The sequence below is a fragment of the Meleagris gallopavo genome, chromosome 4, assembly GCF_905368555.1.
Source record: "Meleagris gallopavo chromosome 4, MGAL_WU_HG_1.1, whole genome shotgun sequence".
Classification (NCBI taxonomy): domain Eukaryota; kingdom Metazoa; phylum Chordata; class Aves; order Galliformes; family Phasianidae; genus Meleagris; species Meleagris gallopavo.
Genome location: NC_139407.1, coordinates 60,020,543 through 60,037,169, shown reverse-complemented (window position 1 = coordinate 60,037,169; position 16,627 = coordinate 60,020,543). Strand labels below are relative to the sequence as shown.

General features: G+C 38.9%; 1 protein-coding gene across 7 annotated transcripts in view; it reads right to left on the bottom strand.

Annotated features, from left to right (window-relative positions):
• Nucleotides 1-16,627, bottom strand: part of SORCS2 (sortilin related VPS10 domain containing receptor 2) — a 537,034-nt gene that overhangs the window by 223,154 nt on the left and 297,253 nt on the right. For all 7 annotated transcript variants that reach the window (XM_085223524.1, XM_085223526.1, XM_085223528.1 and 4 more), the window contains one exon: nucleotides 807-906. In XM_085223524.1, coding sequence (XP_085079650.1) covers nucleotides 807-906 — 100 coding nt within the window. The remainder of the gene's footprint in view (nucleotides 1-806; nucleotides 907-16,627) is intronic.

Sequence of the window (16,627 nt, the reverse complement as noted above, 5' to 3'; positions counted from 1 at the left end):
AAGACTGTCCTTCCAATCAGTGGCCTCTGCATGAAATCAATTCTTCTGTATTACACTGTAGTTAAAAGGTCCCTATCAAGAGAAAATTCTTACTTCACAGAAGACCCACTGCGTTTGTGTTATTCACAATGTTTTTCACTATTCTTGCAGTTTAAATTTTGCAGACATAGAAAGGTTGTTCTTACTGTTTTTTTTCCCTCATAATCACTCTTCTTGTTGCTTCTAATATAGCATCCACTGTAAATATATTCAATGGGTCGATTTCATTCTCACTTATAAAGTCCACTTAATCTTTTAAAGAGCCATGAAAAGCTTCTTCGTTCAGTAATGATGTGCGAACATTTTTTAAGAAAGAGTTTGAAGGAGAGGTGTTTGTTATTTTTTAATTAAGGTTTTGCACAGGATAAACACCATTCTAAATGACAGACTGTCCCATTCCTATACTTAATACTCAGGAACATCCAAAAGGACTTTGAAATCATATAAAAAGAATGAAGAGGTTGAATGCTTGACCCGGAATTTGTGTGGATGTTTGAAAATCTACAGGATTTGCTTTTTTCCTTTCTGTGGAAAACTATGGAAAACCGATACCCAGGAGTTAGTGGCCACAAAATTTTTCATGCAATTTTTCCTCTTGTATATTATTCAACAATCAGAAATATTCCACTCCGATATATCACAGATAAACCTAGGGTGACCAGCTACTTGGTGAAAGCCATTCCCCTATGTTTTAATGCCGATAAAACATTTCACATACATAATCGCAGTTTCCTCTGCAGTACAAAACACCATTTTTTGCCACATACCTTTTTTTTGTTGGTGGGGCAAATGTAGAAATTGTCAATAACAGTGGCAATCCCAGGCTGTAGATTCAACTTTGTGTATAACGTCCCAAAATCTGAGGACCTGTAAGAAATCAAACATCTGTAAGCACTTTCTTCTAAAGGCTTCAGCACAGAAATGCTCTGAGGAAAATAAGTAAATAAACAAGTAAAAGATCACTTTGTATAACTATCAATTTTCATTACTCCTCTGCTACTCTTTTGTTCTCTTTTTGCTCATAAGCTATTAAGAGAAACCTGCCAGAATAGGAATGTTTTTCCAGATCTAAAAAGATATCACTAGCTCTGTCTTTATGTCACAGGTCTATGCAGTGCTAGTTTTCATCCTGTCACTACCCAGAGCAGAGTCAGAAGCACAAAACATACAACATTCCATCACCACCCACCCACAAGTTTTGAAAAAATTGCTAAGCAGAGCAAAGGCTTTATGTGAATAATAACAGTACCTGCTCAACTTTGCAGAAAAAAAAATAGCTAATTTCAGAACCTGATTTTGTGTAAAGAAGAATTTGGCCCAAGATCTGGGAGGCTTTGGTACTGACAAAAGTATCTACTCCTTACGTTCTTTTTCAGAGGATCAGTATAGTTCTGAATAAATAAAATCAAAGCAGGTACGTGACCATCAGTATTTTTTACACACTAAGCTACAAATATTATAAATTGGAGCACTAAGCAGAAACTGTCTTGAATTCCTGGAAACCTGACAGCAAGAAATGACATCTGGTTTAGGTACCTCCATCTGCAGTGCCAGGTATAAAATCAATGATCAAGTAAAACGTTAGTTTAGCAAAATGTTAATAAGCAAAACTCAAAGCAAGCCACATCCAAAATTAAATCACTTTGGGTGAAGCCTCATTTGTTCCTTATAGCATCAAATTACACCATATGGTCTCTCCATATTTACAATTTTTCCCTTCTTATTTGGAAGGGGACTCATTTAAGGCATTTGTCCCTTTCTCCACCAAGAAGCTTTCCCTAAGACAGATGGCTAGTGGGTGGACTTCCATGACATTACATTCTCCTCACTGGAATAACCATCTCTTTTTAAACAGGACTGAAGGTGCCCTGTCAGGTATCTCTGTGGTCACACACTGCAGTTCTCATGTCCAGTCTATCCAAGATAATCATTACCTGTGCCCCTCCCGGCATGACACTGAGGACAGCCTATAACTGATTCCAGCCCTGTAGCACATTATTCCCTTTTTATTGTTCCTTACTGGGCTCTTTCTTGCATACTCCTTGCCCAAGTGAGTTATTGCTGATGTTCACATGGACAAGACTGAGTAAAGCAAGAGGGAAAAGTGAGACAAGGAATCCCTAGCTCACCATGTCCCTGACAGGTGGCTCAGAGCAGATCTCCTTCAAGCTACACAAAGCAGAACAGTCCACACCTGCCTGCAGGAGGGCACCTGGCTTCCATCTGCCCGTGTCCCCATCCCACCAAGAAGGTCACTTAATCCAGAGGACATGTGGTATGAAGATAGAGAGGGCTACTTTGCTATCACTTATCCAATTATCCACGTGTTGCAAGAACTTACAGCTGTGGTCTTGGAGTAGCTTTTTAAGGTTTTGTCATCATCAAAAACATGAGGCACAGAATCAGAGAATGGCTTGGATTGCAAGGGACCTCATGGATCATCAAGTTCCAACTTCTCTACCACCCGCAAAATGTTCTGATATGTCTAGATTATGCACAAAGGCACAAAAGTAAATAATCATGTGTATTTACTTTATTCACCTGCCCTGTGTATGGGTAAAAAATGACTGTGAAACACAGATCATACTCACAGCCTGAAGCCAAAAGCATATCTATTTTATAGTCACAACTGAACAGATTAGATCCATAGTGTAGTTTTGTTTGCAGATACATAACAGTGCATTACAAAAATTAATGTAAATCAGAGTACTTTGGTTCAGACAAATAATGATGTAGAAATCAAATACATACAATTGCACTGCACTGGGTATTTAGCAACAAGCTAATTAAAATTCTAAGGGGAATAGGGTGGACAGTGCTAAATCTAATTTGCCAGAGGTGTTTGACAGACAAGAAATTGAAGAAAAAAGTAAAATACTGACTTCAGCCAGATGTACTGAAATCATGCAGAACAAGTATGCACGCTGGAAACTGAGCCCAGGATATTCTCTTTGAGGAAATAATATCAGGTCAGTGGCTTGCCCAGTAATAAAATCCTGAAATCATTCTCTGAACCTTAAAGATGACCTAATTTACCTTGAAGAGGCAATTCCAGGATTAATACAATGGGATCACTGGAGAGTGACACCACAGGAGTGATGGGAATGGCAACTGCATCAAGATATGAAAAGAGTAGAGGGAGGAAGCCCAAAAAGGATAAAAAGTTCCAGTTCAGAACTTCCTATTCTAATTCTTAGTACTTATAAAAAGTATTACAAAGAAAGAATAAAGTTATTTCAAAAAAGTATGCTTAGTTAACAAAGGTATTTTCAGAGAAAGGTAGAAAAAGTATAGTGAAAATTATTAATTTCTTCCATACAAATGAGCTAACTCAAGGGGAAAAAAAAAATCAGGCAAAAAAAGAATTCTAATTTCAGTCTGACACAATAGGACAATGCATATCCATAAAGATGCACCATGCTGATAGCAGAATATCAGTGAATCTATAGAAAAATTTATTCATGCTCAAAGATCTTTCTTCTCTTGAGGCAGCCCAAGAATATCAGCTACTCCTTAAGAAATCTACGTACAAGAGACTGTAGCTCAAGGACATTGCTCAAGGGAAGAACCATCCAAAAGATTAGTTGGCTTTCCAGACTTTTTTTTTACTTGAGCTATGTGTTCCCTGTTCCCCAATTCTGCATATATAAAGAATCAACATTTTACTAACAGAAGTCTCTGTAATAACTCAGCTGCAGGGTTGGGGAGGATGAATTCTGGGACTGCAGTGCATGCCTGCTTTGGGAATATACTACGTAGCAGTACAGAATGCATTTTGTACCAAATTAGAAGATAAGTTTTTTGGTTTTTATTTTTCTGTGTGCAAAAAAACCACGATCATACTATGTCAAGTTTTAAGAAGGGGGAAAAAAAAAAAAAAGAAAAAAAAGAAAAAGAAAGGAAAAAAGAATAAACCTTTTGTACTTATCAGGAAAAAGTATTTTCTTTCTTCTCTAGAAATTCATGAAAAAATACTTCAAGGTAAAATGATAAGAGCATACAGTTATAAGGAGTAAAAGGAGACTTTAGAAAAAATTCTTCCATAGTGCAGTTTATTTGCAGTGGGAGCATAATAGCAGAACTTTATAAACCCAAGCAAGAAGTGAAAGGATTGATTTCTTAACCATGGGCCTGACCCACAACTCAGAAGGCTGTGGATGCATTGATCATTTTTGCTGTGAGACATTTCAGTGGATAGAGAGAAAGCTATCCACTTGTTATCTCAAACTGCCCATTAATAGCTACAGAATATGTGGATAACAGAATCATAGAGTATCCTGAGTTGGAAGGGACACATAAGGATCACGGAGTCATAGAATCACCAAATGGCTTAAGGAGGAGACATTAAAGCCCATCCAGTTCCAATCTCCTGCCACGGGCAGGGTTGCCTCCCCCAGACCTAGGCTGCCCAGAGCTCCATCTAGCCTGGCCCTGAATGCCTTCAGAGATGAGGCATCCATAACCTCTTGGGGAAGTTTGTTCCAGCACCTCAGCATCCTACGATTAAAAACTGTCTTCCTAATACCTAACCTAAATCTCCCCTCTTTCAGGTTAAAGCCATTTTCCCTTCTCCTATTAGTCCAACTTCCGATTGCACACAGCATCACCCAAAATCAAAAGCCAAAATGTGAGAACATTGCCCAAACACTCCCTGAGCACCAGCAGCTTGGGGCCATGCCCACCACCCTCTGGTACAGATCCTTTCCCTAACCCCCACTTGCCCCTCTCCTGACACAGCTCCATGCCATTCCCTCTGGTCCTCTCACTAACCAGAGAGCAGAGATCAGCTGCCCCTCTGCTCTCCTTGAAGAGCTGCAGCTGCCATGAGGTCTCAGCTTCCCCAGCTTGGGCAGACCAAACCGAGGAACCTCACGCAACCTGTTCCTGACAGGCTTTCCTACTAGGTAATAGATTCTTTGGAAGCGTACGCATCTGCTGAAGTGCGTGTCATTATTCATCTTTGTGTTCAAGGAAAAATCACTTGTCACTCTGTGAACACTTTGTTGAAATAGCAATCACTAAAATAAAACAATATTACACACTGACAGAATCATGTCTTTTTATCTTGTTTTAATACAGTGAGCTCAAAGTACGGTTGGGAAACCTTCCAAATGGCACAAAAATTTACCCTGATGAAAAACAAGAAATTTCAAAACCTCCTGAACTCTGGGGAACTGTGGATCTTGTCTGTTAAAATGTAATTTTTTTAACTGAGCTAAAATAAATCTATGCCCTGTACAGCTTAAAGCTGTACCTACACTCTGAGTCTGTACATCTTTCAAACACTGAGGGAGAAGATATGCAGCAGATACCAAAACAGATGTGAATCAAATGTTTGCCTGTCCAAACTTCACTATCATTATACAGCTCTCCACTGACAACTCACACCTACAGTATGTCTGTTAGTTGTCTTTCCAAAAGTTATTTACAAGTATATAGTAAAATAGATATAGCAAACATTAAAATGTAGATGGTGAGATGCTAAGGAAAAATATCTGAAAAGTCAAAATGGCAAAATCCCAAGTAAAATTTAATATTCAAAGAAATTGTCAATTAAAAACACTTCCTTCTTCCTTTTATTTTTAGTGAATTGAAGAGATGTACCAGAAAGACAATGTTTAGAACACTTAGCAAATATTTTAATCAGATTACCTTTATCTTTCCTCCTTGAAGATTAATTCTACAACCAAATGAACTATATCATAGAGCTGTTCCAGTGCCTAACTGCTCTTTTAGTGAATAAATTCTTCCTGATATCCAATTTGAACTTCCCGTGGCACAACATGAGGCCATTCCTTCTAGTCCTGTTGCTAGTTATGCAGGAGAAGAGGCTGATCTCCACCTTGCTACAGTCTCCTTTTGGGAAGTTGTAGATAGTGATAAGTTATCTCCTGAGCCTCCTCTTCTCCAGACTAAAAAAATCCAGTTCCCTCAGCCGCTTCTTCTAAGACTTATGGTCCAGATCCCTCACCAGCTTTGCTGCCCTTCTTTGGACATGCTTCAGGGCCTCATTATCATATCTGTATTGAGGGGTCAAAACCTGAACACAATACTCAGTGTGCAGCCTCACCAGTGCTGAGTAAAAGTGAATGATCACATTCCTGCTCCCGCTGGCTATATTATTTCTGATACATGCCAGGATGCCACTGAACTTCATACCACTGGCCTCAGCCCAGCAATCCAGCCTGTCCAGATCCCTCCCTGTAGGGTCTTGCTACCCCCAGGCAGATTGACTCTTCCTCCCAAATTGGTGACATCTGTAAACTTACTGAGGGTACGCTCAATTCCCTCATCCAGGTCATCAGTAAAGATATTAAACAGGATAGGCCCCAAACACCAGCCTCTGGGGTACACCACTCATGACTGGTAGCCAGCTGGATTTAACTCCATTTACCACCACTTTCTAGACCCAGCCCCACAGTCTATTCCCTACCCAGCAAAGAATGTACCTGTTCAAGCCACAGGCTGCCAGCTTCTCTAGAATACTGTGAAAGACAGCATCAAAGGCTTTGCTGAAGTGTAGGTAGGCTATGCTGGTGTTTTCCTCATCTACCAGGCTGGTCAATCATAGAAGGAGACTTGCCGTTTTTGAACCCACGCTGGCCTGGTCTAATCCTCTGGTTGTCTCGCACATGCTATGCAATCTCATGCAAGATTATCTGTCACATAACCTTTCTTGGCACCAAGGTCAGGCTGACAGGCAAGCAGTTTCCCAAATCCTCCTTATGGTCCTTCTTGTAGATGGGATTCACATTAGCAACTTCCTAATCCTCTGGAACCTCTCCAGTTGATCAGAAATGCTGAATAGATGGTGGAAAGTAGCTTGGCAATCATCTCTGCCAGCACCCTCAGGTGGATCCCATCTGGCCCCATTAACTTCTGACAGTTCAGGTGGAGTAGTAGGTCTCTAACTGTTTCCACCTGAACTGTGGGGGGTTTATTCTGCTCCCCATCCCAGACTTCCACATCACAGGGTAGAGTACCCTGAGGATAACTGGTCTGGCTTTTAAAGAGATGTCAAGAAGACACTGAAAACCTAAGCATTTTCCTTACCTCAGTGATACAAGTTCTACAACTGTACAAGCTGTAATATGTTCAAGATTTCAGGTCTCTCACTCAAAAAATGGAGACAATACTATCACCTGTACTTCAAACATCTGTAAGGAAAATACATAGCTACTTATAGGATAGTAAAGGAGTGGAGCTTCTAAAACAGATACATCAGACCAAGCATGTCCAACTCACAGTCCACAGGCTGCATGCAGCCTGGCACAGCTTGCAATGCAAGTTGACTGGATATGGTCTGATTTGGAAGTGTGTATGAAGCAAAGATGTGTCACTGAATTCCTCCATGTGGAAATAACTGCACCCATTTACATTCATCAACACTTTCTGAATGTTTATGGAAGCCAAACAGCGAATGTGAGCACAGTCAGGTGGTGTACTTCAGCAGAGGTAACAGCAACCGTGGGTACCTCCGCTGCTACAGATTTTTACGAACGTGGCATGGATACTCATGTTCATTGCTGGTGAAAACGGACAGCTAATGGTGGTGACTGTTGAAGTTGTTGAAAAGTAGTGTTTTGTAGCTGAGAGTTTTCTCTATCAAATAGCGTTACTGTCCTCTTTGTATCTCTTGTAGTTTCCATGGAAATAAATAGGAGGCATTACATTCAGAGCAACCTATGTATATGCAGCCCAAGAAAATTCCTTTTCGCTCAGTTCAGCCAATTGGTTGGGCACCCTTATATCAGACATTCCAACAACATATGCCAGGAAAAACCCTTCTGAAAGGGAAGTAATCAGAAGAATATCATTAAGGTGGTACACTCATACATCTTCATTAACTGAACAACACAGGAGACTTCAAGGACTCTCACATACACAGTGTGAAAATTGCAAAGACATTGGTTAGTCTCACAAAATCTTTCTGAATACCGCCACCATTCTCTCCCCACAAATCCCCAAGCCTTACTTCACAGTAGAAACACATTATAATGGTTGAGTTCCAATACTAAATCATCATATACTCAGGAATTCATGCAGATCAAAATTTCTTCAACAGCTATACAAGAGTATGACTTCTAGCAATCCAATTAACAGATTACTCATCAGCTGCTGGATCTACTGAGGTACCTTCCTCTGCTTTCCATAGAAGTTGAGCCTTTTTGAAGTTATGTACATTTTTTCCTCTCAAAAATAGAAAAATTATAGAAATGTTTCTTTGATTTAATCCAGTTTTACACTAAACAATCAATGCTGCAGGCAAGAGCTAACAGATAAACTGTTCACTACTTCAAATTTAGATGATACAGAGTCTACTTTTTCTTTTTTTATTCCCTTTTGCAGTATGAAAATGAATTTATCCTGGCTTTATTTACCAATCCATTACTGATAATGTTAGCCAGATTCTTAAGAACTGTTTATCGCAACATCCTTTCTGGCTGAAATTAACTGCTATTGCTGTGTATTACTCTGATATGTATAGAAGACAGTACAACCCTGTGTTTATATACTTATGAAAGCTGGTTCCATGCTACATACACATGAAGAGTCCTTCAGTGTCAGTCATTAAATGCAAGCAAAATGAAAGACAAGCAACTATTTGCAATAACTTTTCAGCAGCTCATAAATATATATTCACATCCGACTGTAAAATACTATCTCCAAAAACTCCGAAGAAAACAAAAAAAAAGCAAAACCTGAATATTTGCCCAATTAGAACTCAAGGAGGATCAAACCGTCACAATGTCTAGAGGTGGACTTCCACTGAATGTCTAGAATGTACCTGACTCCGTTGTCTGACCTGAGAGGGAAAAGCACTCCTACGTAGCCAAAAAAAAAAAAATAAGAATTAGGCTGCTGGTTACTTCAGCAAGACAGGTCTTCCCTTAGAAACTATGGTTACTAACTTCAAAACAAGGAAGGAAGAAGATACTACCTTGTTTTGCAGCGTGCTTAAAAATAAAAGACAAAAGCTAAGCAATGCTACATAGGACTGACAATCTGCTCCTCAGAGCTACACAGGACCTGGTCTGACTGACCCATACTGGCATGCCAGGCTGCAGTGTTCTGTCCTGATGTTGCAATTGCCTTTGCGGAAAGTTATTTCCAATCTCAGCCTTCACAATCTCACTCCGTCTCAGAGTGACCCAGGCAAAATCTTAGCACAGTACAGAAAATTGATGGTATATTTGAGGGAATGTGGAAGGTGGCAAGTTAACTGTGTCTTACAATGAGGGTGATATTTGACACAGAAATGTGGCACAGAAATTTAAGTTACAGTTCTTCTTTTTCCTACATATCATGCTTTCTCCTGCTGGTATCCTCTGTTGTGGATTTATCAAGCATTTTTATTTGGTTATTACTTATAACCAAACTACTTATTCTGTAGTGTACATGCACGCATTTAAACTCCTACAGATAGCGGTGCTGTGTCTTCAATATACGCCACGGATCTCCCAGGGCTGTATTTAAACATTCCTGCTCTGCATTGCCTTGATGTACACCACCACAGTTATCTTTGGCAGTCCTTCATTAGTCCTTCAATATACCACAAACATCCTGCTCATTACCCTATTATCGAGCTGCTTATCAGTTACATTTTTAAGCTCCTCATTACTTTGCTGCACAGCTCCAATAATTAGGCTTCATATTTTACAGGCTTCCACAACACTGCATTAGTTTCCATTAGCTGCAATCACCATTTTTTCTCACGGAAATGGTTAGTTTAGGTGGGACATCTATTTTGAAACTAGTGCCTTGCTGTATTAATTCAATTCCAAAGGCACAGAAACCACTGATGGCACATATGAAAAGGTACACTGTGAAGCACACTCAACATACACAGTTTTTTGCAATGAATACACTCAACCATATAACACAGTGTCACAGGGACAAGGAAGCCAAGACACATTGAGGAAGAGGGATATGCTAAGATGTAATTCTCAAAAATTGCATTTACTAAGAAGATTGCAAGAAGAGAAACAACTTTGTATTACTTCCAGTATGATTCCTTTTTTGGGAGTGCTGTGATTGGAAATAAAGTAATTACAAAGGAAAATTTCTCATTTGATATACTCTCACGTTCTTTGAGGAAATACATTGGTTTAAAAACATCTTCTTGTGAAGCTTGCATGGAACATTAAAATTATCCACCACGGAAAAATGCAAGGTATTTCCTACAGCCCAGGATTTTTATTTAAACCACTACACACAGCTGAAATATTTTTGAAACAACTTTATTCTCCCAGAAACAGTCAAGCAAGGCAAGTCCTTGGAAGGCAATAAGGATGTTGGGATATATGAGAAAAGAGAATTTGGCCTTATGCCTTCTGATCAAAACAGCAAGATTTCTTGCTGCAGCAAGAACACTTAGGAGTTTAAAAAATAACTGATAATACTTAAATAAATTTTATTCGCACACCATCACACATTACTGTGTATTCCTCTAACAATAGGCATTACCAATAGTAGACTACTGAAACTCCAGTAAGTGGAACTCTTCTTTGACTCAATTTGTGGAAGTTTTTACTTTTCTTGCTGAAGTGCTGACCTCAGCTTTATGATGACTCATGGCGAGAGGAGGTAGGGAGTGAATTACAGGGCCAGGTTGTAACGCTGTAGAAAGGTAAATACATCCATCTTTTGTCGATGATTGGAGTGTGCTTCTCTGCCACTGAAGCTAAATGCCTGGAAGAACTGAAGGAATATCTGGGCACATTTGTAAAGAAGTGAAATATTCCCAAATAGTAAATAAATACAGATAAACAGACACCGCAGAATGTTAAGCCTTGCGCTGAGTGTATTAAAGACCTACCAAGTCCCACAGAGTCATTTCTTGTGGGTTTTTCTGGCATGTTTCTCCAAAACTGCTTGTATATCACAGATTGAGGCTGGGCGGTGCTCAAAGGGAGCTCAAGTTGTCTAAAGTATCAGCTTCTGCATCTCCGTTCTTAAAAGAATAACTGTTCTAAGTTACTACAATTACCCTGGGAACAAAACCTGTACAAGGAATTTTAAGGCATCTCTTTAAATCCTCACCATACCACAGGAGTTCACTGCCTCATCACGTGGATCCACCATCAAGGTTGCTTTGAGGCATCTGAAGTCATGAAAATTTCCACACAGTTAAACAAGCTCACATTTTCCAAACAGCCATTAAAAGCAGTGTGTCTGCTACCTGACCTGCCGCTTTGCAAACACAGCGGTTCCACATACAGTTACCAACAGTGGAGCACACTTTATGAAGTTGCAACCATCACTTCAGCAGGATATGTTTCTGCTACTTGCTAATGACCTCAGCCATAATCTCCTAATAGCCTCTGACAATTCCAGTCCCTCTCCTGTGGCTGCAGTGACACCTGGGGAGGGCTTGGCTTATCAGCTGAAGCTTGGCCTGCTGCTGGACTTGGCAAGCAAGCAGCAATAAAACCCCAGCAGATGTTTCTGCTTTTATAGCAGCTCTTCCAAACCCATGGCCAGACATAAATCCAAAATAGATCCAGAAAAGAGACAAACAGTGCCACCATCACAGCTCTTAAAATTAGACGGCAAAACCATCCTTGTCTGCAGGACTCTGAGAGACCATTAGTAGCAGCAGGTGAAGTGTTCCTATAAACTATGCGGACATAGAAACAAGGGGCAGCCACAGCAAATGTAGCACTGTATCACAGTTTGCTAGGAAACAGAATGCAAAGACAAATACATGCATTTACATAGGAGTTTCCAAACTAAGACTGCACTCCATAGCAACAAGTCCAGGAAGCAGGTGATTTTATGGCCATTAACACTTTCATATGTACCTATGATGCTTCCACACTATGGTCATCAATGTTCTAAAAATAAATCAGAAGGACGATCCTTGGCAGAAGTAGCATTCTGCAGACATACCATGCTGGATCTGTTTTGTGAAAAGACAGTGGTAGTAAGAGTACATTTACAGCTGACATTGTGTTTTAACAGAGTGGGTGATATATGTCAGGGTGACATGCTAATACGTTCGTTCACTCGATGATGACTAACTGCTAACTGAAGCTCAGTCCACAATAAATTGTTGCCATGTAATTTCACATGAAAGTGAAAACAACCCCCACAGAATAAGATTAACTGTTCACATTTAAAACAACACAAAGAGCACTGAAGGAGCTGAAAACTTAAATCACATTCTTGTCAAGCAATCAGGCAGATCAGGAAGAGAAAAAAGTGACCCTGCATCTAAAAAGGAGTACTTTTTTGAATGAGTAAAGATTGTTACATGTTGTCTTGCTTTCCCTAGCAGCTACTTTTCAAGCTCAGATGAAACAGCCCTGCAGGTGTTGGGGGTCTCCCATGAAGGTTGGGGGCAGCAAGCGATGGCCTACTTGACTCCAGGAGTTCTGTGCTGGTAGATGTGCTTGAATCACTTAGTCACTGTTCTGAGTGACCAAGTGAATTAAAGGTTCTGGACCACTAACAGCTCTAGACAGAGGTCAGCAGAGAAAGAGATCAATGGGATCTTCAGACACTGCGGCTACAAGAGTCTGAATCCCTAGATGATGACAAAGGCTGGAAGCTAAGTGAGTGCTGGCATATGGAGAACAGCCCCTGCTACTACAGGTCTGTGACTACAAAATACCTTCAGTACCCTGCAAGCAAATGTGGGACTGGAAGCAGCATCCATCAACATACTGATTCAGGCTATGTCTGACCACTCAGCAGCTCCAGGAGGAAGGGCAGGTGACACTCCACTCCAATGGATGGGGCACCCATCTGTTGACCTGATCTGCTGTGCTGTTTGTCAGGGCTTGGATCAGGGAAGTGGTAGACACAGCTGAGTTATTTCTGTTCCTTAATTTTTTAACCCCTGTTGCTCTTTCTTATGGGCAGCAACAAGACTGCTAGGGAAGCTGTGAGAATATACCAACTGCGACTACGCAGATCTGGAGGCAAAGAAACCAAAGAGAACTCCTCAGTTCTCCTATTGTGGGGCAAAGCGCTTGAGAAGGCATGAATGGATCCTCCAAGTTAAAATTTACTACCATAGGATCCTCTCTGGAGATCAAGGACTGCTAGGGAGGGAGAAGAAAAACGTTGAACAAATCAGTATTCTGTTTTGTAAGAAACATTTGATGCTGCAGTGTAAGTTAAACAAAACTTCCTTTAAATCTTGGATTTACACTGAAGTAACACTGATTAGAAAAAAATAATAAAACATTCTGATAACTTTGTAAATTCACACAGCACTTGTAGTGATTGCTACCAAAACTCTACAGGAAATAAAAAACATTGTTATGTGAGAACTTCCTCTGGACCACAGCACTTTACTCTTTTTGGGAAGAAGGAAATGTTATGAGCACTATGCACAGGAAACGTTTGTAGTTCTATCTGTTGACATGTAATCTTCTTAAATATTGCTAAAGTGAGCTGACCATATGAAGTTATTACTAAGAAAAACTTCCAACAGATATCACTCAGTTAAAACAAGAGACACCTTTCACAATCAAACTCTACAATAATTTCCAAAAAATCCCTACAAAATCTTTACAGCTGCCCCAAATGTTTACAAAAACTGTAAGAGGCAATTACTTTTCACAGTTATTTACATCAGGAAATATGCCTGAGGGGCATTTTAATTCCTGTAATTAGTCTCTTCACATGACCACTTCCAGTCTTAATGGTGTTTTCCAAGCACTAACTGTATCAGCAGATCTTGAGCTAATTAAAAGCACAGAACATCCACCTAGCTTTGCAGTTAATTATATGACAAGAAAGGAGAGCAGCAAGGATGTTGGACATTGGTTTACACGTACACCAGAATCAAAACTGTACAGTTACAGAATATATAATGAAGCTGGGGAAAATCAATACGTCTACAGAAGTGTTATATATCCACTGAGTGAGTAAAATAATTCTTTTCCATAAAAATAATCACTTCATAGGTAAATTTGTTTACTATTTATTACTTCTCCATCCACTGTGCTAAGATTCCCCAATGCGGAATGGGTTCTCACTTGGAAGACTGTATAAATGTAGGAAGGAGTACTATATCTTGAAAAGCTCACAAAGTAACCTAACAAAAGGGAACCAGAAGGGTTAGCAAAAAAGGAAGAAGCTTAATGTCTTGTAGGAAATCTGAGGCAGACCCACAGAACTACCACCATGCTTCCTAAAGATCTCTTCCAGCATTTAATTTCAAGGACCAAGATTTTTTTCTCTTCTCCTGTCTAGACTGAACCAGGCTGAATGACCAGATATAAATGGATTTTTATTTTCTTTATACTGAGACAAATCCTGATTATCACCAGTGAGATGATGACCAACTGAAAAGGCTTCACAATACATTTGTACAATGTATGTAATATCTTCACTGTTAACTGCTTTTGAAGCCAATTTACCAGTAAGCACTTTCTATTTTGTATAATTTTTAATATCCTGTGCTAGTAAAAATGACAGATGTGAGTCATAATTTTGTTGTCCTATACATTTACTTAGGGGAAAAAAGGAATGTGTCTAAGTTTAGACAGTGTTCTACTGTTAAATTGGTACACTGTTTGTATTTAAAATTATCACTGATTAACCTGTCTGTAACATCTAATCCTATAAAATGAATGAAACAGAAAAATTTAGGAAAGGAAACAAAGCTGCACCACAGGGCAGGCTAAAAAGTTCCAAAAATCTTCAGCAGAAAGCTTGAGAAAACGACTTAGCTTCTAACCTATGTATTTGCCAAATACCTTGACAGTGTAGCTTGCACACTCATACAAAAATATGTTTGATAACTGAAAAAAAAAAAAAAAAAAAAATTGAGGCAGTAAATGAGCAGCTCTAAGTGACCACTACTAAAACCTGATAATTCTTACATGAAATTTCCCTGTCTTACTTATTTTAATTATTTTAATATATATTCTTCTAGGAGCAAGAAAATAGAAAACTTTGGCAAACTAGATTTTTCCTCTTTATGGATTTCACTTTAAGACTTTGACAAGATCCTTTTGATCACTTTTAAACTGCGGAAAAGCATCTTGAATATCAGACAAATCGTATTTCCCAACCATATATAATAGCTGTCATTAGTTCATTAACAACTAGTCCAAGGATACCAAAATGGGCATCATGCACACACATTTTTCAAGATATAATTTTGTCATGTTCAGTTCTCTTTTCTTTATTAAGAAGTTGGTAGTAAAACTGATTGATGGGTAGTCTTATTGTACCAGGAGGACTTGTCATTCAACTCTTTGACCCTGTCTTCACACTAACAATCGAGTGTCTTTGAAATCTGTTTACTTCAGAATTTACAAGAGTATTAATGACAGGACGTCAGCACTTTTCAGGTTTGAAAAGACCTAATAGTAAATTAGGTTGGATAGTAGGGTCATCCACAATGTACTTTAACAGAGAGAGACTAACTTCATTATTCCACTTTATGATTTAGGACAAGTAGAGCAATTCTTAAGCTACTTTTTATTATGTTTTTTTTTTTATTGATGAACATTATTCTTTGAGGCCAAGATAGGCCAAATTATGTGACAACAGATAAAAAGCTATTCTGACAAAGGACTTGAAAAATGCAACACCTTTCCAAAACAGTTACAGAACTCAAAAAACTGAGTCATTTCTTATTGAACAAGGTCTGAGAAAACTTGAGAAGCAGTCTACCTGACTCAGAGCAGATTTAATCTTTTATCATTACGTCCAATGTACAAAATAGGAACTATTTGTGCCTCTGTCACGCACATGGGACCTCAATTCTTTCAGTTCGGTTTCATAAAAATGAGACATATAGACTTAAGGAGGGAAGAAGGAAATCTTTCTCAATGGCAACCGTTTCCTTTGTTAGCAATATTATATTAAAATATGTAAGGTAATTTTTATTAATATGTTTATTTTGTATTTGTTAAAGACCCTTTTCTTTGCTGCATAGCTGTCTCGGGAAGAAACGTCATCTTTTGTTCCATCTCCTTCCAGTGGAGAGTTGCACTCTCCATGTTTACTTTTTCATTATTTCAGTTACTGTACCATGTGAGATTAGGAAGAATAATACAAAATATGATAATCAAATCCCAGAGAAATTGTCCTCAAACATTAATGCTTTGTCTACAGAAATGTAGTAATCTGGTAGAGCAATGAACAGTCACGTCACACCTGTATTTGCATTGGCCACATATGGTCTATTCAGTAGCTGTGTGCAGACAGCATTTTGATTAATACTTAAAGATTCTAATTGCTTTTCTCTGGTTTTAGTTTTTGAATTTACCTCCGATCCTTCTAACATTTCACTCATTTACACAGATAAGCGCACATTCAAATCAGTTGAGCTTCAGAGTCCTCAATATTCTTCAAATTGTTTAAGTAGTCAGAGGAACTTCTGGTTTTGCCTCAATGAAGTGTAAAAACAGAGCAATATCAAAGCCTACTGCCTTTAAGAAAGTGAAGATGTAAAAGTGAGGGTTAGTCCTATATGATCATAAGATGTAGATTATTATAAAAAGAGGTCAAATAATAAGCAAGTTTTCATTGTTTATTCTGTTAAGAATGCAAATTATAAGCAAGGGATATTAGCAAATGTATTGATACAAAATTTCAAGTAATTCCAACTTTAATCTAT